The following is a 23,259-nucleotide window of genomic DNA, read 5'->3' on the forward strand; positions in this document are numbered from 1 at the left end:
CACTTTATTGTAAATATGCCCATTTGAGTCTGTGCTTTCCATAGCAAAGAGGGGAAATACATCAATGATTTCACGTTTGTGATGGACTCCAGCCTCATGCCTAACACAATGTGGCACAAACTGAGTCGGGAGGATGCAGATTTTTTACTAACCATGGGTAAAGCTCGTGTTTTTTTCTATTAATAGTAGAAAGACAGATGATAGTAGAGACAGTCTGTTACGAGAAAACACAGGAGAGATGGTAAATTAGTCCAATATTATCGCAGCCCCCAGGACCTAAACAAAATTGAGTACAAATAGAAGAAAATACATAATACAAAAAAATGAAGCTAAGAATTTAGTTTTTATGCGTATTTATTTTCCTTTTTTACCACCAAGATCGGTTACTGTATAACGATTGTTTTTCTAAAATAATAAATATAGTCGTCATCAACAAAGACAAAAATATAGTACATCGCGTCAATGAACGCTTTTTCTATGTAAATCCAGCATCTAAACATTAACATAAGCAAGACGCCTAAAACAATTACAGCAAACGGACGACATAAAACAAGTTTCCAGACTGTGACTTTGTTCACGGCAAAGAAACGATCAAAATAAAAAACAGACAATCTTTCGAAATGTTTGCACCCCTTGTTTCACACAAGGAGTTTTGCTCCATTCTGTCCCAACAAATAGAAGAAAAAGTTCCTCAAGAAAATCCTAGACAGTTCCCGCTGATTGAGGATGTAGATTATTCATATTCATAAATGCCATCAGATCTGTGCCTTTCTATGGCAAGCAAAGTGAACACTGTTCAGGGACGGTGCCCTACTGGTGAAATACTTTTGTGTACAAAATACATGAAATATCAAGCACAAATACTGAAATGTGGTCTCCTTCCACGGATCATTGATTGTAAACACAACTACAGCATGTTCAATCGAGGTATGTTATCTTCATGGCTTTTGATTTGCACAAGGGTCGCACATTGCACCAAACAGATAAGAATTCCGGCCTTTATGATGCATAATGAGAATAAATTAGTGAGAGAAATGACCAAAGACTTTTTCCTGAGATTCTAGCAAAATACATACACTAAATTAGCCACACTATACAAAAAGGTTTTTGTTGAAGTGTTTTTCTGTGCAGCTGTGTGCTTTGGTCGCCCCTTGCAGAGTACTTCCGCCTACACCTCAGCAAATTTACAAAATGTTAAGATTTTCTATGGTTGTTTTGAAAGTTTTCTGCTGAAACGTCATCCTAGCAGAGCACAAAGTATTGTCGGTAAGCATTTTTAAAAGTGGCATTCTCGTTGAGTAGCGCCTTGTAATGGGTGAAGCAGTGCATCGGGGCACTGTTGCACTATTGTTTGCAGCTTCATTAAACAGACGCATTCACTAAATATGGAACACCAGGATCCATTCAGGCCACTGCAGCTTCATTTACACAGACCTTACCCCCCTCAGCTGCACACCTTCCACCTGCTGTTTGTTTTTGTTAATGAGATTTTGCTCAACTCTGTGGGATATTCTTAGAATCTGCAGGGGATGGGGATAACACTGCCCCTGCCCTGGGGGTTCTGTTGGGTAAACAGCATGGGCCTAAGTGGTATGGCCCACAGAAAGCCCTGCTAATCTTTGGACCTGGTTTCCAGATGCAAACTCCAAAAGAGATCTAAATGGATAGCCCTCATATACGTAAATGTGATTACTAGAGCTGAAAGTGATAGATTTATCATGTTCTGGGGTTTAGAGAAGGGTAACCCCGACCTCATGTGACAAGAGACTAAATTGATAACTTCATGGTAATGTTATAATGACAGCATCTGGATTTAGAAAACAATGTTCTGGCATGTGTACATAGACACCTACAAACATCTATTTGTTCTCCTTAAGAATCATATCTAAAAAGAACTTGGAGAGTGAAGGTCAGATGCAAAGAGCTCGATCGGCAAACATTGTCATTTTTATTAGTAATTCATCAAATACTTCTATGATATTTTTGTCATGAAGAAGGATTACATAGCACAAATATGTTTGAAACATGTTGTTACTGCTACCGTGTGAGTTAGTTATTGGGAATGTGAAGATTTGAATTTTTGTTCTGTATGAGAAGGCTTTTAGTTTATCTTATGTGCATTTCTTCTGTGTTTTCTATTTCCATGTCACACCTTTTTGGTGTTCATCCACATATTGCTTTGCTCCAGCAGATTTTTCTTACCAATATGTTTTTCTCTTCATCATTCACTATAATTAACAATTAAAATGCAGTTAAACGGTTGTTCTCATAAAAGCACAATTTTGAAAGAAAGAAAATACAGTTGGTTAATCAAATATCTTTGTTTTACGAGGCTTCATTTTAGGGTGAATGTATCCTGTGCCCAGCTCCGATTGGATAATTGCCATGTATTATGGTTGGGCGTCTCTTATTCTGTGTGGTGGGACTGATAATCCATTAGGCGTGACCCTTTACATGTTTAACTGTACATATAGAATTAGATTTAACTCGAATGAGACTGACACCTGGGTTAATGTGAAAATAGAGTCATGTTTGCTTGTGTTGCTACTCGAAAGTTGTATACTTTGTAAGAGTGCATTGAAGGGAGTGCACTAAGTTCATAGGTGGAAGAGTAGTAGAAAAACACACAAGATTGCTAAAGTCTGGAATTTGAGTGGCAGTGAACATTACAATTCCAAATGTAAAAAAGCAGAAATGATAAGAGGGGTGGAAAATTAAAGTAAAGTAGAAATCTGAAAGAAAAATAAGCAAACAGACTCAATGTGAGAATTGGGTGTAAAACACTTCTTGCAAGTTGAGTCCCACAGGAGAATTGTGGCTTAAGTGATGCATATATTTTAATAGAATTAAACTTACAAAATGTGATTGTTTTTTCTCAGAGTGAATGCGTCTTTTCAAATCTAGTTCCATCTGAAAATGGTGGATGTGGGTTAATAAAAAACTATACCTGTTATCAAAGGCCTATTGGAGAGGCCATGATGAGAAGTGGGCCTTTAGGTTTGGGGATTCATTTAAAGATTTCCAATGTAGTGTGTTGGTATTTGATAAGGTTAGAAGGTTAGAGAACTCAAAAGCTGGAAGCAACCCGTGCATTTTGCTACAGTATAGCACCACTGACCCTGCTCAGCTTATTCTATGCCTGCCACTTGCTCTAGCCTGACGTCATATTTATCTGCACCTATCTTTTCACGCACTGTTCACTCAGACCTTCGAACACAGCTACTCATTCAAAATTCCAGATGACATGGGTCAGTGAGGCTAAGATAGTTTAGAAATTTAAGAAATGTGACATGTGTCCAGACATGAAACCCAAGCATTTCCAAGACTCAAACTTTAGGGATTGGGAACGAAGGTCAGTGCCTTACAAGAAAAATGGTGATCAGCAAATGTGAAGACAACAGGCTCATTGAGACTAGATGAGGGTGAGTCTGTGCTCTGAATAGTGAGGAAGACATTCAATTAGTGAGACTTGTTGTGACCTACAGTGGCCCCTGAGGCCTGCTACCTGAGAGAGCAGGTGATGGCCCATAGTGCCAGAGTAGTGCAATAAGCAACCAAACTGTATTTCCTAGCAAGCAGCAGGGAAGGCATAGTGAGCCTCAACCCAACTTTGAACATTTATGGTGGCCACTTATGTTCCTCACTTGTAGTCTCTGAAGATGACAGGCCTCAGAATAGTAGCAGTATGCTCATGTCGAGTTGCTTGTCTAGTTTGGGATTCATGATGTGTTGCAGTAGGCAGCAAACTGTACTGAGTCTGGTGTGTCACAGTGCATAAAACTCATATAATGTTCAATTTCCTGTTCCCAAAACTGAGAAGGATTTAGTTAATTACCTCAGTACTGTGTCTTCTGATGTCAAAATTGGATGCCAAGTGAAGTTTTCCAGAGTACTGAACTAAAAAATGTGAATCCAGGAAGAACTCAAATTTTGGCGTAGGGGGCTTTAAAAGAGACAAGACTCAGTAGGGCAGAAGAAATAGACTGGCAGGGCGAATCTGGTGGTGTTCCTCTTACACAGCTTAACTTCTTTACACTAAGGCTTTTTACAAAGTAGTAGTAAAAGTGTTTTTTAATTATGTCAGTCTGCTACAAGTGTATCTTTCAGTCTGTAGAAGGCCTATTTGTAAAGACCAATGTCATTCAAAGGTCGCACGAAGGCCAAGTAAAATGTTTTGCAAAACAATTGCTTGTTTTGTGTGACAGAGCTCGCCCTGCTCCTGCAGTGACTTTTGTAAATTAAAAACCAGAGCCTTATGTGTCTTTGCACTGATGTGATGCTAAATTGAACCATTCTTTAAAACGTGGATCCACTTTGAAATTGTTGAGAAGGGGTCGCGCTTTAAAACACTTTTCAAAACAAAGACAACATTTTGAAGTATTACGAAATTGAGGGAGTTCAGTCATGGATGCATGTTGCATTTGATGAACCAGTGAAGGCTGGGAGGACATCCTGCTTGTTTCAAGTCACAGTGACACCCAGAAACAAATCTGTATATTGGGCACAACACATGATCCACTCCCTCAAAAAGCAGCCATAACCCTGCATGTATTGCTAATAATGCCTTTGATATGAAAATCGCAACATCAGATGGAATTGATGATGTTCTAGAGATTCAAGGCAAATTTTCGAAAAGTATAAGCGCAACTCCTACTTTGTACTTCAGTTAGTGAGGCACAGTGGGGTACAATGGACCTGAGACCAAGTTCCGCGTCCCGAGTTGAAGCACCAGAATTTGAGATTACGATTTGTCACTTTGAAATATGTGACTCAGTGACATAGCAAAGCGACCACCACTGATGCAATGTTAATGAGCTAAAGTGAGATGCCCATCTGAACTCCAAAGGCCCTTCCCAGGACAGTGACCACATAGTTCATGCAAGCAATGAAGCCTGCAAATGTGCCAAAGCCTTCAGGTGTGCCAGGCCCCTTGTCCTCTGACAAGTTTCACTCATGTCTTAATGCTAAACTTGCTGCTGGGCTTTCATTTCATGCCACCCGCACAGGAGGGAAATGTGTCTAACCAGTGATGGGCAGATGCGAAGAATATATTTTAAAACATGCTTTAAATTGGTATAATATATTTATGTTACCAAAGATCACTTGCAGAGTGAGCCAATTTTTTTTTAAACAAACAATGAAGGCTAAAAGTGATGTATTTGACCAACAAAACATACATTACTACAATGTCTTTATTGCTTCATTGTCAATAAAAAAATAAATACAGACTGGGTAGGGAAGGGATGAGTCGAGTTAATCACAATTCACTCCATTGAGCATGACTTTTTAAAATACGTTTATGTAACCCAGGAGGTTTGTGGTGACTGTACATATTTTAAAGGGGACTTAAAGAATGCTGTTCGTTTTTATTGATAATTGGTGTGATGGTACACATTTCCGCAATACTTTGGATCCTAGTAAATTTTGCGAAATGCCATGGGAAACAGGAAGACTTCATCAATGTCAGGAAGACTTTACCAGGCAGTACATTTTAGCAGCATTCTTTGCTTTGTGATTTGTTTAGTTTGATCAGATTTAGCATGGAGGTGGGTGGGGCAAGGGGCTCAAAATAAGGAACACCTACGGTAAATAGCAATTACTAAATAAAATCGAGATGGGGACGACATCACAAGAACGAGACATCTAGAAAGAAAGTAGCATCACAGTAAATAGGAATCCAGGTCAGATGTCACTTAAGAAAGCAGGACATCAGACAGGCAAGAACACCATCAAACCTAGAGCTCCCAATGGAAACTGGAATTACTCAAAGCAGTTCTCCAGACAGGAAGTGACGTCACATGAAGTCGATTTTGCATAGTCAATATACTCTGCTATTTTTCCCTGGTCCTGGAATGTTTCTGATAACTAATCAATTCGTGTCAAGCACAAGGTGTGCCCAATTAGGCGTGTTTTTCCAGTGGAGTTATACATTAATTTAATTGCACACTAACTAAAGATCAGACGTGTTGCTTTATAAAAGTTCGATTTTTCCCCTGAGGGTTAATCACAAAACTGGCCTGATGGTTTATTGCTACAATATATGCTGCACTCATTTTCTCTACATTCACCTCAATTTCACAGTCCCAAATGAGGGAGGTATACATTGACACTGATTCCATACAACTTTACAAATATATTACAAGGGATTAAATGAAAAGTTAGAGAAAGGACTGATACTGAATCTGAAACCAGCTCACAACAAGAAAGTAGAATTCACGTGCCCTGGCATGAAACATATTTTATGGAAGATTTTGTTTTTGGATGCTGTTTCACCAAGCAGTAGTCACAAATAAATACATTTGTGCAAATGTTTGTCAGCATCTGTAATTATTAGGTCAGCGCTGTGGCCATCCCTTTGAGAAAAAACATGGCTGCCCATCCTCCAGCAGTTAATTGGTTGACTTGTCAAATAAACTTGTTTGGTATGTGTGGGTGGTTACTGAGCTATCCCAAAGTATCTCCCAAATTTGATATTTATTTATAAATAACTTACTGAACTCAGAAGTTGAAACTGGAATGTTGTAAGTCTGCAAAGTGTAATACCTTTTTGTTCCTAAATGTGAAAAAATAGGGTCTGAAAAATCCACGCTGAAACATGAAAATAACTTTTCAAAGGTAACTATCAGCTGTTCTGAAAACTAAAACAGACTTAAAAGTCATAGGCCTTTCGCCACCGACATAACAGCACTTTTCCAAAATAACTTAAAAACGACATATTAGCACTTTGTGCATAAAGGTTTTTGAAAAGTAGTACTCTGATAGGAAAGTCAAAGGTAGAATAACTTTCAGTGGCAGGACTTTGACTTTTAAAGGGACAGTACTAACACTTTGCTGAAGGTGCTCTTAAAAGATAGGTACCCAGACTTCTCTGAAATGGCTTTAAAGGACCAGAACCCACTCTTCTCTGAAACTGCAATAAAGGAATAGCACTGGCACTTTCTCGAAGGGACGTTGGAGCAGTAGACCTTGGACATCTTCATTTCAAGGACGGCACCAGCACTTCTGTGATGAGACTGCTGAATCATCTAAAGACACAATACTGGCACTTGGCTTCAGACCTTGGGAAAGGGTAACCCACTGTGCCTCCTCCTTGCCCTTTAAAACATCTACAAAGTCTGTCTGCCCGGGAGTTATGACCAATATTCAAGATTTTTTCAGACCTCAACGCCTGTGAAACAAAGTTGAGGTGATGCTGTGATTTTCTTATAGTCTGAAGGTCATCGCAGTCTGTGCAACAGTTACTGACATACCGCCTTAGGTGAGACTGCCATGATGGAAAAGGCTAAATTAAGGATCTCACCTACTTTCGGAATTTTGTGAATGCCTACTTGTGTTTTATTTTATGACAGTCACATATCTACATGTTTAAACCACCTCTCCACAGAAGAGGGTGGAATCATCTTTCTGGTGGGCGCCTTCCCCCTTGTCAACCAGCAAATCCAGTTCCTTTAGCAGGTCCTCCTGCTGGGCATACAAAGTCCTTCAGCCACAAACATGCTGGCCTTCTTCATTGGGAAAAGACAATGATGAGACGTGCCCACTGGTGCCCATTACAAAACCTGGAACTTCCAGGAACTTTGGTCTTTGTAATCCAGACAGTCAGTGGCGTTGAAGTTGAGCTTCCACGACGTTTGGTCCTTGTAATCTAAGCAGTCGACAGAGCTGAAGCCGAGCCCTGCCGTTCCGTAGCCCTGAGCTGATAAAGAGGCTGGAGACTGGCTCAGGTGACTGCCCATGTTTGGGTTTGAAATAGGACTCAGTGTGGACCCTGGAGCAGATAACTGGGAGTGCATCGGAGACAAGTAGGATCCGCAATCAAGGCCGCTGAAGTAAGAGGAGGAGCCTCCATAGCTCTGAGTGTAGGCAGGCGCCTGGGAGTAGCTCATGGGGTAGGCCGCTGACCTCTGCATGCAGGGTGCGTTGGAGGCAGACAGGGGATCCGGGATGGGCGAGATGGAGGCTGGGCTCCAGATGGACACGGTGGCGCTGGCAGAAGAGCTTGGGGTGACTGAGTTGACAGCCCCTGAAGGACTGTATTGCCCATTGGTACTGGTTTCAGAGCTGGTTTCACGAGCAGGAGAGCTTTTCTTCTTCGCAGGACGGGGCTTAGCTTGGCCACTGCTCTGTTGCTGCTGCTGACGACACTTGGCTCTCCGGTTCTTGAACCAGACCTGTCCAAAAACAAACATGAGAGGTAAATCAAGCGTGTACTAGCTCTATTGCTGCATTTTGGGTACTATCTAAAGAATTGACTGTAAAATAAATTTCGAAAGGTGGCATCAAACAATCACAAACCAAGATTTCAACTAGCCATTGTAAACTATAGACACAAGTGTCGGACTGGGACAGAAAATAGACTCGGATACCAAAATAACAGCAGCCTTCATTAGTGAATCAGATAGCAAAAAAGTGGCCAAAATTTGCAGACTGAAAATGCTCACTTTACTGACTTAATGAATTTTGTAGCACAAAACAGACAGAGGGCTTGTGCACTACTAGTAAGTTGAAAGGGGTGCACGCGTCTCTGTAAAAGGGTGACATTATTTTTGTCTGGTAGAGGTGTGAGTGTGTTTTGTGATGGCAGTCAGTGTGAAATATTTGCAGGATGCAAGAAAGGCAGACTCCAGGGTCCATTCACTAACTAAGGATTGCTTCATTATGCCTCCCTTTCCTTGAATTGTCACCAGACGTCCTAACACGTTCTGCAAGGCCTGGACCCTGGAAAGTGTGTTAATTATAAGATAGTGATTTCTATTTCAACTGAAATAAAAATCTGCATTAATGCTAAACGACTTCCAGTGGAAAGAAAACATTGTAGAGTTCCTGCGTGTGTGGGATGTTTTTCAATAAAGTCAGATGTGGGGTGTGGTTGGTAAATTGACAGATGTGAGTTTATGATGCTTGATTTTTGACTCTCCCTTTCCGATGTCACCAGCTGTGTGCTGATAGTCCCATTTGTTGTGCCAGTTTACCACCTCCTTATCCGCTATAGACGGCAGTGCTGGGAAAGAGTCAAATACTAATATTAAACGCTTTCTAGAAAACAGAACAATTACTGAAATCTGGAAAATAGAGTCCGTTCATTTATCTAGAAAAGACACTTACACAAAACCAATATCACCATTTATTTTGTTGTGTCTGTATTTACTTTTTTTTTATGTAGTAGGTGTGTGTGTGTTTAATTAATTTAGTTTTATACATTTATGATTTCACTTTCTCAAATTTACTTTCTTGTTCCGGAGTGTTTTCACCTTTCTTCCACTTCTGTTTCCAAGATCCCTAACACTATTGCACCAGGGCTCACGTTTTGGTCAGGACAATTTGGTAAAGTCCACTAACTTTAGGTCTCAACTTTAGTCCCACAACTTAGCCGTGGTAAATTTTTGGCACGTTCCATCCCTCTGCCCCTTAAGCTCCTCTCACCAGCATTTTATAATAATACAACGTACAACAGATGATTGACGGTACTATAGACAATTCCTAAATTCCCGTGGTTCAGAATTACTGGTGCGTGGGTTTGTATTCTTCGTGGACATGTCAGTAGGAAAGTGCTGCGAAATTAATTAGAAAAAAAAAACAATCGAAAAACTTGATTGTGTAGGGGGAGTGCGTGACCGTGTGCCATGGCAGAGGCACGTAATCCCGGGGGCGGAAGGATGTGACGTATTCGCGTAAACACGCAACACGCGTGGAAACTCGCCAGGTTACTAATGACCACAGTGTCTGTCTCCACCGCACTCCGCACACCTTCTCTATAAAGAAGAACAGGGCCCAGACGGGAATGTCTGGGAGCAGCAGTCACCGCCTCTTTCTACTCCGCCCCTTTTCATAATAACAGTTTCGCTTGCAAAGCATTTTTTCAATTTCGGAAGGGACGAGACCCTGCTTGATTCTTTTGAGGATGGTGTAAATTACAATAATGAGAGTATTGCCATGGTGATCGTTCGGTATTTTTCTGCATTACAAGGGGCGGTTTCTGGTCGAGCTCAGTTTCGTAACCTTTTACATGATGCCACCGCCTTGAAAAGTGGAAGGCAGATAGATTTCAAACACCTATTAATTAAAAACATAAACCAGGTAACTCGCGTGAATGTGTTTGAGGGTCTAAGCTATATATGGTCTAAGATAGATAGGTCTAAGATAGATAGATAGATATTGAAACACATAGGATACAGATGGAGAAATAGCATCACAATAGTGAAAGATAGGCATACAGATAAATGCAGATATGGATAGATAGATAGATAGATAGATAGATAGATAGATAGATAGATAGATAGATAGATAGATAGATAGATAGATAGATAGATAGATAGATAGATAGATAGATAGATAGATAGATAGATAGATAGATAGATAGATAGATAGATAGATAGATAGATAGATAGATAGATAGATATTGAAACACATAGGACAGAGATGGAGAAATAGCATCACAATAATGATAGATAGATAGATAGATAGATAGATAGATAGATAGATAGATAGATAGATAGATAGATAGATAGATAGATAGATAGATAGATAGATAGATAGATAGATAGATAGATAGATAGATAGATAGATAGATAGATAGATAGATAGATAGATAGATATCAACGGATATGTAGAAATGAATCGATAGAGAAATATGTAGAGATGAGAGATATTGAGAGATACATTGATATTAAGAGAGATTTTGATAGATATCTAAAGACATCAACACAATATTAATATAGAAACATACTCAAATAGACAGGTAAATTCACAATAGATTAATATAGCAGGGGGCTTGAAATAATTGCATGACAATAAACATCCCATTCAGCTATCTGAAGGAGTTAGTCACTGAAAATATATTGAAGAGTACTTGCTTGGGCTCACCCTTGACTATGTGGGCAATGGAATTCTGTTACATTCTGTCAGGTGCTATGAATTCCAGAAAAATAATGTTAAATACTATGATTATGTTATTTTTCACATGAAAAATAGACCATTTCGGATGGAAATGTGAAAATCTCAGTTGCAAATTTCACCCTTGTGATCCAGTTGTAGATTTGGTAGAGAGAATCCAAACCTCAGAAATCAGTTTCGCTGCCTCCCCCCATGTAAGTGTGCACTTAGTAAACTGGACAGGTGAGGCTAGTCAGTAGTACTACAGTAGAGTGGGGGGGGATACATTTGCAGTGATTTCCCCCACAAATGTTGTGGGGTTTTCTTTAAACTTTGCAAACTGTGTAAAAATAAAACATCTTAGGACAGTGTTTTCTACCGGAAGCTGCCCTGAGCTCCATACAAAATCCTATGTTTGGTGGGAGAATTGTATTGCAAAAAAGTGTCTGCAGAAATAAAGTCTGTTAAAACATTTTGATGGAACTTTTGCCCGCAGGTAAATATTGTTAATATAAAAAACTTTGCAGAACGTTGGTACTAAAATTACAATTTTGCAATCTCCTACACTGGACCTGAAGTTCAGTCTTTAGCATTACTGGAGTCTGCTTCAGAGACTGGAAGTAGGTGTGGACATTCATCCATTTTCAACTCTGTGTTTAAAATGACCACCTCAGAGAGATTCCAGGGATCTAATATGCATTAAGAATGACTTACTCTGCCACACCATCGAGTTAACCCTCACATCCCAGCATAGTTTTGAATTAGAGGTAGCAATGTTTATGTTTGCATCGCAGATCCAACCCTTCAGGACAGGGCCACGGCTGCAGTGACATGGAGTCAATTTTCCTTATAGAGGATTCTCGCTAGAAAGGTTTAGAGGTGGTTGCGAGCTAGTACAGCAAACTCTCTACACGTTTATTACCTGCTCTTTGGATAAGTGATGGGTTTCAGTGTAATCCTTTCTCAGAGTCAGCACACATAGAAAACAAGGTCTGGTAATCACAGAAAGCCTCTCACCTGCACTCGAGACTCAGGCAGGTTGATTTTGAGGGCTACCTCCTCCCTCATGAAGATGTCAGGGTAACGAGTCTTGGCGAAAAGTGCCTCCAGGATGTCCAGCTGCGCCCGGGTGAAGGTAGTGCGCTCTCTACGCTGCTTCCTCGGAGTCGCTGAGAAGATAGACACTAGATTATAGGATGAGGCAATATTGGAGGAGTTCATTGTTTATGAAAAGGGTGACAACATGCATGCAAAACTCAGGCACTCTAACAATGTCTTACATCCAGTGTATTGAGCACCTACCCTAATTCATGCGATTGGGGATAAACATGTAACAGATCAATGCCCCAGAGGAACTTCTCCAGTGGTATTTGGAGAGCAGCAGACGCTTTGGGACAAAGATCCATACAGCGTAGTGTTTCAATTTTCCAATGAGCAAATCATATGATCTGGTACAACTCCATATCGTTAATTTATTTATGAAAATATAGGAAAACAAGTTGTATTCTTTACAGATTAAACTGCTATGAATTGTGGTTAGACACAATATGTAAAAAAAAAAAAATGTACACGCTGTCAACTGATTGCCAGTGTCAACAAAGGGATGAGACCTCATGTTACATCTAGCAGCACTACTGCATAACATAATTCAAAAGTATATTCAGAATTATGTATCTGTCCTGATGAAGGCCCAACATGGTAATTGGAAGGAGCCGTAGTGGAAGCAACACTCTAAATTTGTGGGCCTGTTTGTAGGTAAATCATATATACCTTGCCACTTATAACGCAGGCTCTGTAATCAATCAATGCCCTTTTCAGATGATGTTCCTTGTGGTATATTTTCCTTCTTTGTGGTGTTCCAATGAACCGTGCCTGGAGGAATGCTCCTTAACAATTTGATTTTTATGCAAACAACATTTGTGTTTGCTATATTTGCACATATTTTTAAATATAAATAAATTCACGATTTGAGACTGTACCAGATTATGTAATTAACTGTTTGAAAAAGTATGATAAAAGGATTTGTGTCCCCAAGCACACTCTGAACACAAGCTATCAAGTAAAATCTCTCTCTTGGACACTAACCTACAGATCAGCAGACTCTTACATGGCTTTCCAACCACTGGGTGCCCCCCTACGACACATCAAGACACGCTTGGGTACAAAAGGATACCTTTTGTTCTAGGGTCAACCTCTACAGGCAGTAAGGATTTGTTTTAAATAGCCATTGGGGGGAAAAAACTTTGAATCTCCTGCTTGTGAAGTTAGGTACTGCACAGTATATTTACAGTTCAAGGAAAGCAACAGTACAGTGTGTGTATATAGTGAATGTAAAGTGCAAGTCTGAACCTGTTGTGCCCTCAGTGTGAGTAGACGGAAAGCCTATTGCAAGCACTTATCTTGTAGAGTATCTCCACAATCAATATAGTGAAAGCTCAGAGTGAGTGTAGTGAAAGGTCAGAGTAGCTGTAATAAGAGTAAAGTGAATTTATGTTTGCAGTAAAGGGCAGGTCGGTGTCTCGTGGCCAATATATTCTAGCGTGTCATCTGCATTAGTTGAAAATGACAGTTTAGGTATAGCAAATAGCCACTTGCCACTTTGCGCATAGTGAAAGGCAGTGGTATTTATAAGAAAATTCAATGTAACAGTGAGACTTTAGTGTAAGGATAGTGTAAGGTATATATTTGTGTGTATGTGCACATAGTAAAAGTAAAGGTCAGGTGGGGCTCATGCTGTATCCACGATGTAAGTAATTTGAAAGTTCATTGTTTAAGTGTGGTTGTGGTGAAAGTTCAATGTAAGTTTGATGAAAGTCCAGTATAAGCATATTAAAATTCAGGTGTCTAGAGAGAGATATAATATGCTATGTATCACCCTTGCTGGGAGTGGGGAGGGGCCAATATTCACTGGAGGTGACGTCTTGACTGAGTCATACTACACACCCCTCCATCAGCAAATGTAATAAACAGCATATTGCGGTCAGTGGATCTGCAGGTGTGGTTTTTGTCAGGATATTTGTTCATTTGCAGGAGCTGCTAAACAAAGGTGCTTAACCAGAACCGAAACACCATGGTTAAATCCATGCAGTGTGATAAAATCACAAGAACTGGGCCTTGTGAGTATGGCCCCCCCAATTGCTTTTTTTCTGTAAAGTGATATTTTAAAATGGCATCTGTGGGCAGTTATCAGTGTTTCCTAAAGTCAGCTAGTATCTAATGTAGCAATAGCTCCTTCGCACTGTAGTAATGTGTGAATCGGTGGTTATTAGTACACTTATTTCAAAGATCCTGTGTTATCGTGCCAGATTTAATTTCACCACCATGGCATAAGTACAGACATATGTGTCACACTGAATCTATGGTGTCAGTAAAAGCCAATTGTAGGCTAGTACTTATCCCCAGTGGTATAGGCTGGGAATATCGAATCCCAAATTTCGACGGGACAGAATATCGTTACCACGATATCAAGGGATAAAATATCTAAGGGTACGTTTCTATATGTTTTCTATATCTAACTCCACATATACTTACTGTGATGATATGTATAAGTCTTCAAGATACTTAGTTAGATGAGGAGTTAAGAATGGTAAATCCTCACCACCCTCTGTGCACTTACATTTCAATATCTTGTCCCTCAACATTGTGGCACTGATATACTGTCCCATCGATACTTGGGATTGGATGTTCCCTACTACAATCACCCTCAGTGTCACTAATGCGGAATTCCAGTGCGAGTTCAGTGAAAGTCCAGTGTAAACATAGTGAAAGTCCCGTCTACCCAAATTGAAAGTACAAGGTTTATGTGATGAAAGTAAAAGAAGGTTGATGTCACATATATTCTTAGTGCAAATAAAGTAAAAGTCCTGTGTAGGCCAGTACCCTCCCCGCAGCGTCAGCATAGTGAAAGTCAACCATAGGGATTGTGAAAGTTCATTGTAGACACAGTGAAACTTCTGTGTGAGCAAGGGGAAAGTCCAGAGCAGGCCTGTATTAAAAGTGCATCCTCAGAGTCAGACATCCATGTAAACCAGTGTGAAGATGGTGAAAGCACGTGCGAGTGTGGGTGTGTGTCTTGAGGTAAATGAATGGTGTCTGCCCTACACTGCATTCTCAGAATCAGTCAAATGAAAGTCAACTGAAGGCAACATGTAAGTCTTCTGTTGATAAAGTGAAAAATCCATGCATTCAACCATCCCACAGTCCATCTCTGTGTTGTAGTTCCTTGCATCATTGTGTCACTTGGTGTGGTGGTGTTTTCGACTTCGCATTGTCCCCTAGTCAAAAGAGGTACTGGGGAAGGTGGGTGACAGTTTGGCTTGACTTGGAAAGAATTGTTGCCAAACTGGGTTAAAATGGGTTATACGATCAATGAAACCAAGAAAGGGCTGTGTGCAAGCCATTCCAGGCCAGGCAGTCAATGCCAGTTGCAGCCATCACAACACAAGTGCAGAGTGGAATGCTGGGAGGAGGGTCTAACACATGATGCTTCCTATGCACTGACACTTTGCAAGATGGAGGTATGACAAAGTCAACTCTAGAGGCAGGGGGCACTGCCCTATGCCGTGCTCCAACGAATTTGGATCATCAAATGGTCTAGTGCAAGAGGGCCAAGGAAAGTCTGTGACATTATAGGATTTTTTTTTTTAACGAAAATAATGTAGATTTAAATACTGTAAATATAGATTTACCTCAACGGGATATCATTAACATCTACCATAGATCTGGACCTCCTGTGCATAGGTTGCACGCCGTGATCTAGTCTCTAAGAGGAAGAAATCTGTTTTCAAATCTCGGCTTCTCTTACTTCATTACTATACTGTGTGATCCTGGAAAAATCAATTCATATTCCTATGCCTCAGCTGTGGCCATCAAAATCAGGAGCACTTAGAAACTAGGGCAACAGTATTAAACGATGCAAATCACACACATATATATTTGCATCAAGAAAGATCAGTAATTAATCCTCTAGCACGCCCCCGAAGACGCTAGATGCACAAGAAAGCCAAGAGTATATTTTTTTAGGTAAAGTGAAGGTTTGTTTCCATGCTGTTTTTTTTTTACTCAGCAGCCGTATTCAACTATTCATCTATAAGCACAAAGTGTAATTTAGACATTTCGGCGATGTTATCACCTGCGAAAGGGCCTTGGGAAAATGAAAAGTCCGCCGCCTGCAGTAGGCGCTATATTGGTACTTTGCACATGAGGGAATGTTACTGCATAACATCGGTTGCCTTGTGTGCTGAATGGCACCACCACAGGAAGGGCTATGGGTAAAACCAGCGCGTGCCCGTTTGTCCAGGGACATCCCAGTCTGACACAGACTGCTACCTTCACCCCTGGGCCAATTCTTCTAGGCCCAGACTGGGCTATGTAAAAATATCCATTCTTCAAATAACTATTAATGATTTAGTTTTGTCGGTTTCTTCAAGCTCTCGTTTTAGTAAATGAGTGAGGTAGCGAGACTGCACCACGATCACACATTTCAGTCAAGTAGTGATGCTGGAATTAGATCCTGGCTAATTGAGGAGGGCAGTTTCAGAAAAGCCCCAAGTACTTTTTAAGGTGGAAGAAGAGGGTTGACCTGGACTCAGGCTCTGGGTTGACCTGGGCCTCACAAGTGGCAGCACGAGAAATAACGAAGTGAAATGAAAATATTTCATGACAAATTGGCGGGAATCAAGGAAACAAAATGCTGCAAAACCGATGACTCACAGGGTGCAGACACCCTTTGCTTCATGGTGTCCATATTTTATGAACCCCCTATTGTGTCGTGGAGACATGATTTGCACTCGACTCTTAAATAATTCACTGTCTGCCGCCCTGTCTCCAAGTATTTTGAAGCACTTGCCATATAAAGGTACATACAGGCCTGGGTTCCACGGAAGACGGCTTGATAACTGGTGCCGGCTGTTCCATGAGGCCTGTCACCAGGCGCCTGGCTGCCACCTCAGGTCCACCTGCCACCTACACCTGGCTGCCTTACAAGTCCTCTCTATTGTTACCTATCTTATGAGTCCTTCTGCACCCTAAAAGCCTGTCTTGTGCCACTGTCTGATTTCTGACAGGACCCGCTCTCACAAATAACCTTATTGCCTTCTCAAAACATGGTGGCAAACTACATCCTACCTGGTTGCCCGTCTGCAACATGAGGCCAAGCGACCAGCTAAAACCCGACTTTCACCTAAAAGCCTATCTGTTCCCTGATATCTCATTAGTACCCAATGTGTGGCTGCCACCTAGAGGCCTGGCCGCCATTTCATGAATGTCTTCTACCTGATGCCTGGCTGCCACTCCAGGTCTGATTGCCACCTGATGCCTATCTGTCAGGTTACAGCCTATCCGCCACATGGGGCCTTGCTGCCACGTTGCTGCCAGGTAAGGTCCGAGTTTATCCTCTAGGCCTGGCTGGCCTGGCTGTTAACTGAGGCCTGGCTGCAACCTCAGATACCATTGGAGGGCAGGTTGCAACCTAAGGCCTGGCTGCAGCCTGGGGCCTGGATGCTAACTGAGGCCTGGATGCAAACTGAGGCCTAGCTGAAACCTGAGACTCAGATACCGCCGAGGCCTTTTGTCAAACTTGAGGCCTGGGTGCTAACTGATGCCTAGATGCAACCTGAGACCGGATACCACATAAGGCCCGGCTGCAACCCGAGGCCCGGCTGTTACCTGAAGCCCTAGTGCTCCCTGAGGCCTGACTGCGACCTGAGGTCTAGCTGCAACCCGAGGCCGACTGCTACCTTAGGACTTCCTGAAATCCGAGGTCCGAGACCTGGCTATCTCCTGATGCCTTGCCGCTGCTGCAACCGGAGTCCTGGCTAGCACCGGAGGCCTACCTCCTGCCTGAGGCCTGACTGCAGCCGGTGGACTGTCGGTAACCCAAGGTCCGGTACTACCTGGGGCTTGTCTGCCACTTAAACGGCATTCTGCTACACGAACGACTAGATGCATATGGAGGCCTATTTACACTGGAGGGGGTGGGAGGGGACGCCCTATCGTTTCTTCCATAGCACCTGCGCCCTCCCCTCGATAGCACACCAGTCTTCTGTCCCTGGAGGGACTGCGAGCAATTATCGGATTCACCCACTCGGCACAAACCGGATTCCAGCGCATATCTCAGCCTGACACCGAGCAGACGGAGCCCCGCGCTCATGGCAGGGTCTGTGCTGACATGCACCGAGCCACGCGCATTCCGCAAGCAGCCTTTGAGAATAACAAGCGTGGGTTACTGGGGGTGCACCTATAGCCAAAGTGCCTCACACACAGCCCTTCTGTGTTATGGAATTTTGCGTTCTGTTAGAGGCATTTCAGTATCATACTAATTATTAGTACCCTGTCGAATCCGATACTCAGTTTTATCTATCTCTGAAGGATGAATGGCAGAGTGTACCATGCTGGGGCTCGAACCAGGGACCTGCAGGTCACACACTGCACTCAACAGCAGATATTCAAGCCCTCGACTATCTCAGCAGCTGAAATACTCATAGAGGGCACGAACGAACCTCCTCCACTCAATGCACCTTACCCACTGCTAAAATAGCAACCCTGTGCCCAAATACCAGCACAGTGAGTTGACCACATCTTGCACAAATCACGCTGGTCCACTATTCTGTCAAAGACCAGAGGCGCTTAGAAATAGGCTTTAAAGCACTACATAAATGACACATAATATCGACTACACCGAAAGACCTAAAAACAACTGCAAGAACCCCATCTCTTAAAGTGTATATGGGGTGAGTGGAAACGTCAATAAACTATGGGGGGAACAAAATGTAACGCTCACCCTTCAAAATGCAACATTGCATGTGAGCTCACAATAACAGCTGCTTAAAATCAAACCCAGCATGGAGTCAGAAGACAAACACAGAATGGCGAAACACAGCCCTGTCTTAAATGACTTTTCCAAAATCCCGAGTTGTAGAAGGATCTGAAATATTAGATCTTACTGATGTTGGAGACTGGGTGGGAAGGCCGCCCTGGGCCGTCGCCCCCTCCTGCACTGCCTACAGGCGGAAGAAGGAATTAAAAGGGGTTGAAAGTCTTCAGTCGGCTCGAGCATGTGCTTGCCAACAAAACATGTTATATTTGGAACTCACGACCCGAGTCTCCTGTCTAACTGCCCGGCATCCTGCCTGGCGGCTCCGCTCTGACTAACCTGGCAAGGGCTGGTGTTTACCTGGCCTTAAATAGAGGCATTTACTGTGAACCCGAGAGAGGTGTGAGCAGACGGAGGGATCTGCCATGGAGCACTTTATCTATCTATCTATCTCTCTATCTATCTATCTATCTATCTATCTATCTATCTATCTATCTATCTATCTATCTATCTATCTATCTATCTATCTATCTATCTATCTATCTATCTGTCTGTCTGTCTGTCTGTCTGTCTGTCTGTCTGTCTGTCTGTCTGTCTGTCTATTTATCTGTCAATCTATCTACTGACCTATATACCATCCATCAATCTGTCCCTACCTCTTTATCTACCCATCAATCAGTCTACTCTTCTATCTAACCAACTATCAATCTATCCATCTATCTATCTACCAATATAATGATCTACCACTTTATATACCCATCTCTCTAGGTAACTTCCAGTCAGTTAATCTATCTACCCAAACTAGCATCTACCTATCTAGGTCTGCCAAACTTCTAAAATACCAGCAAATCTATTTACCCATTTTCCAATCTGTCTATTCATCTACCAGCCCATCTGCCCAACAATGTTCCCATCTACCTACCTACCCATCAATTTACCAGGTTTGTTATGTGTATATGTAAAGCGCAATATCACTTGTGAGAATAACCAGTCTACCAGTCTTCTAATCCATCGACCCAGTTATCTGCCCATCTTCCCACCAGTCTTCCCATCTCCCAGTCTATCCATTTATCTACCAATCTACCACTTGTCTACCCACCCACCACTCCACCTCATAATCCAACCACTCATCTACCTACCCATCCCTTTAGTCACCCATCAACCCACTTAGCCATCTACTCATCAGCCAATCTGTCTGTCAGTCTTCTTGTTTGTCTCTCTGCCAGTGTTCCTGTTATCTATCTATCCATCTATCTATCTATTTATCTAGCTATCTATCTAAAGCTTAAACCTTTGAAAGAGTAAACTAAATTATCTGAGATATATCTAAATATGAGACAGATTAATAAATAGAAGAGATAGCGATAGATAGATAGATAGATAGACAGACACATAGATAGATAGATAGATAGATAGATAGATAGATAGATAGATAGATAGATAGATAGATAGATAGATAGATAGATAGATAGATAGATAGATAGATAGATAGATAGATAGATAGATGAGTCAAATAGCGTAATGTATTCATTTAAGGTTTTTAAAAATGTATTTCATTGTTAACTATTGATATCTTATTTTGTCGATACTTCCGTGTGTGCTGTAAGGAAGGGATGCGCATGTATATGTTCGTGTGTGTGTGTGTGTATATATAACGTGTGCATATTTAACGTTCCTCCACTACCTCTCGACAATTTCAGATGCTGGAAAAAAGAACAAATACTGCAATCTCTCTGTGTAGAAGAAATACCAACAGGGCTAGTGGAGTAAAACATTTTGCGGCATTTTTAGGTTAAAAAAAAAACAGAATCGGCCGCGGTGTTTTCCGCTCCCATGTTCGTTATGTAATAATTCGAAATATTTTCAGGTCTCTTTGGAAGCGCATGACCATGCTTGGTTTCTGTCAAGATCACTGCAGCGGTTCGGCATTAAACGACGCGCTCTTCTTTAACGAAGTATACGAAAAACAGGGCGGCTTTTCTTTAAAAGACCCCCAACTACTGACTTATGTTTTTGTAGACTCATGGTAATTTTTATTTACGTCAAAAATCGTTCTCTTTCTTTTCTTTCATTTTCATTAGGGGATTGTTGAGACTAGGTTTTCGGACAAAAGTGTATCAACTAGTGTCCGAATATTTGAAGCTCTTTTTTCTCCTAATCAAAAAAACAGAACTGACTGATTTTTTAAATGTTTCGAGTTGAATTTAATTGTTGAGTATACGTGCAACAAATACCTTCTTTCAGTATTGCAGTCTCGGATCCCTGGGTTTGTGCGTAGTTTTTGTAAAGGAAAGGGGAAGTGCTGACTGACAGTATGTGGTCATCGTGGACAAATATTAACCATTAACTAAAAACCCCTTGCCTTCCCGTTGAGTTTGAACCCGATCACCGCCCCGGTGTGCAGTTCATCGCCAGAACCCCCACAGCGCTGTCTGTCCTTGATTATCTATTTCCACGAAGACACATGCATTTGTGTATTGCGGTATTCTAAGGGGCATATGACCAGACGTGTCACAGTGCCGGCTGTAACCTGGCCTCGGAATACACACAAACATCCTGTGCAGTTTGCATTCGGATTTCAATGTTTTTTGTTGTTGTTTTTTTTTACCCCAGTGGTGAAAACAGAGCCGCCCGCGCCAATCACGGATACCTACAATATGGCCAGCGTGTTATGTTCTGCAAAGCAGGAGGAAGTGATGCATTTGATTAGACTGTGCAACACATTGTGTGATTGTAGGCACATCGCCCTGGTATCCGGCTCCAACCGACCCCACACAGCTGCACCTGTAAGGCTCAATCTTCCAGTACACGTTTCCCCCATTGTTCACTAAGTAAGTTTTTGTTTGGAAGCATTGATTTTTGAAAGTCTAGATAGATAGATAGATAGATAGATAGATAGATAGATAGATAGATAGATAGATAGATAGATAGATAGATAGATAGATAGATAGATAGATAGATAGATAGATAGATAGATAGATAGATAGATAGATAGATAGATAGATAGATAGATAGATAGATAGATAGATTTGGAGGGGGTGTTCCGCTGGGTGGTTTGATTTATTTTGCTCAGCCCGGCTCGGGACACACATGGAACCACAGAGCAACAAATGAAATAGAAAGCTATCTCAAAATGGCTGTCGATACCCCAGCCCCCCCCCCCCCCTCCTTTAAGCCATGTATCCATTCTTTCGTGCGTGCGTGCGCTGATACGTGGCTGGTATTGTGCTATCCATTCACCTACCAGTTCGTCCAGTCTTTCATTTCGCCTTCTATCAACGAGCAGTAGTTCTAACTTCTAGGATCTATAAGCACCAACAGGCATGCCTTCATTGACGTATATATACTTTGGCCCATCTTTAAATTCAACCACCTATACATTGAAAAATACATGCCTCACTCAGTTTCTCTGAATATACTCTTCTAGCTACGTTTGCAGCTGAAATGGGGAGAAATAGTTACAACTCGCATGTATAGCGCTACAAAGCGGCAAATCACTGCGGTAGAGAGTGTTGTATACAATAGTTTGTGCCAATATCTTCATGAAAAAGCACATGTATTCTGATGTGATGCATCAATACACCAAGACGCACAAGCCCCATTTATAAATGTATGCATATATCCATTAATTTTCATATTTATCCTCTTATCTCTAAATCCATCCATTCGTCCGTCCATCCATCCAGTGCCACTCTCTGATAGCTCTGTTTGCAGTGCACCAGCCACGCAGCCGCGCAGCGCTAGGCAGGTACTCACAGGGGTATCCCACGGCCGAGTGCAGGAGGTCCATGCCGGGCCCGCCCAGGGCCAGCCCGTTGACGGCATAGTGCGGTTGCTTGATGTAGGACATCATGGTCCTGCTGGGGGTGCTCCTGGGGGTTCCCGGGCAGCAAAAGGCTCAGCTCCGGCGGCGGCACTCCTCTCCGACTTCAGCGGCCTTGCCAGTGATCCGGGTCCGCGAATGTCCTGTCCTGCAATGGAAGAGGCAGAGGGTGGGATGAGGGCGGCCCCAGAGCTCCTGTGTGGTGAGGGGGAGGCGCCTCGTGCCTGCTGCTGCCCTGCCTGCCTCCCTGCTGCTGTTGCGACCAATCCTTAGCCCTTACCAGCCCAGACTGTCGGCGAAGGTGAGCGGGCCGGAGCTTTAAGGAGCCCCCGCCCCCTCCCGGCACTAATTAAATCAAGAAGTTTGACAACAGCACCCCCCGCCAGGGCTCGAGCCGGCCCCCTTTACAGCAGAGAGACAGCCCCCGTCCCTGACTACTCCTATCCAACTCTCAGCCCCACTTCCCCTCTGCGGTGGTCAGGCATCCACCGTCCGGCCCTGCCCCACTCACCCCTTTATAGGAGACGATAACCACCATCGGGGCTTTAATTATCACCATCAAACGTACTCTACTCACGCTCACACACTTTGCAGCAGACACACAACCACCATCACTGACCACCCACCCACGCGTCATACTGCTCCCAGCTCCGTTTTACATGGTCACTCAGCTGTCACCTCCCAAACCTGTCTCCATATTCCTCATTACTCATTCCCAGCGACCCTCAACCAAGAACCACCCACCACCCTC

General features: G+C 42.4%; 1 protein-coding gene across 3 annotated transcripts in view; it reads right to left on the minus strand.

Moving 5' to 3' along the window:
• Positions 1-342: 342 nt before the first annotated feature.
• The window catches only part of LOC146798016 (homeobox protein otx5), a 64,758-nt gene continuing 41,841 nt past the window's right edge, over positions 343-23,259 (minus strand). For 2 of the 3 annotated variants that reach the window (XM_085625247.1, XM_085625248.1), the window contains exons 2-4: positions 22,442-22,656; positions 11,890-12,056; positions 343-8,171 (exon numbers count right to left, since the gene is read on the minus strand). In XM_085625247.1, coding sequence (XP_085481373.1) covers positions 7,551-8,171; positions 11,890-12,056; positions 22,442-22,538 — 885 coding nt within the window. In that variant the 5' untranslated portion in view covers positions 22,539-22,656 and the 3' untranslated portion in view covers positions 343-7,550. The remainder of the gene's footprint in view (positions 8,172-11,889; positions 12,057-22,441; positions 22,657-23,259) is intronic. The other variant, XM_085625249.1, reaches the window with a different exon arrangement.

Source organism: Triturus cristatus, chromosome 9 (genome assembly GCF_964204655.1).
Source record: "Triturus cristatus chromosome 9, aTriCri1.1, whole genome shotgun sequence".
NCBI classification, from domain to species: domain Eukaryota; kingdom Metazoa; phylum Chordata; class Amphibia; order Caudata; family Salamandridae; genus Triturus; species Triturus cristatus.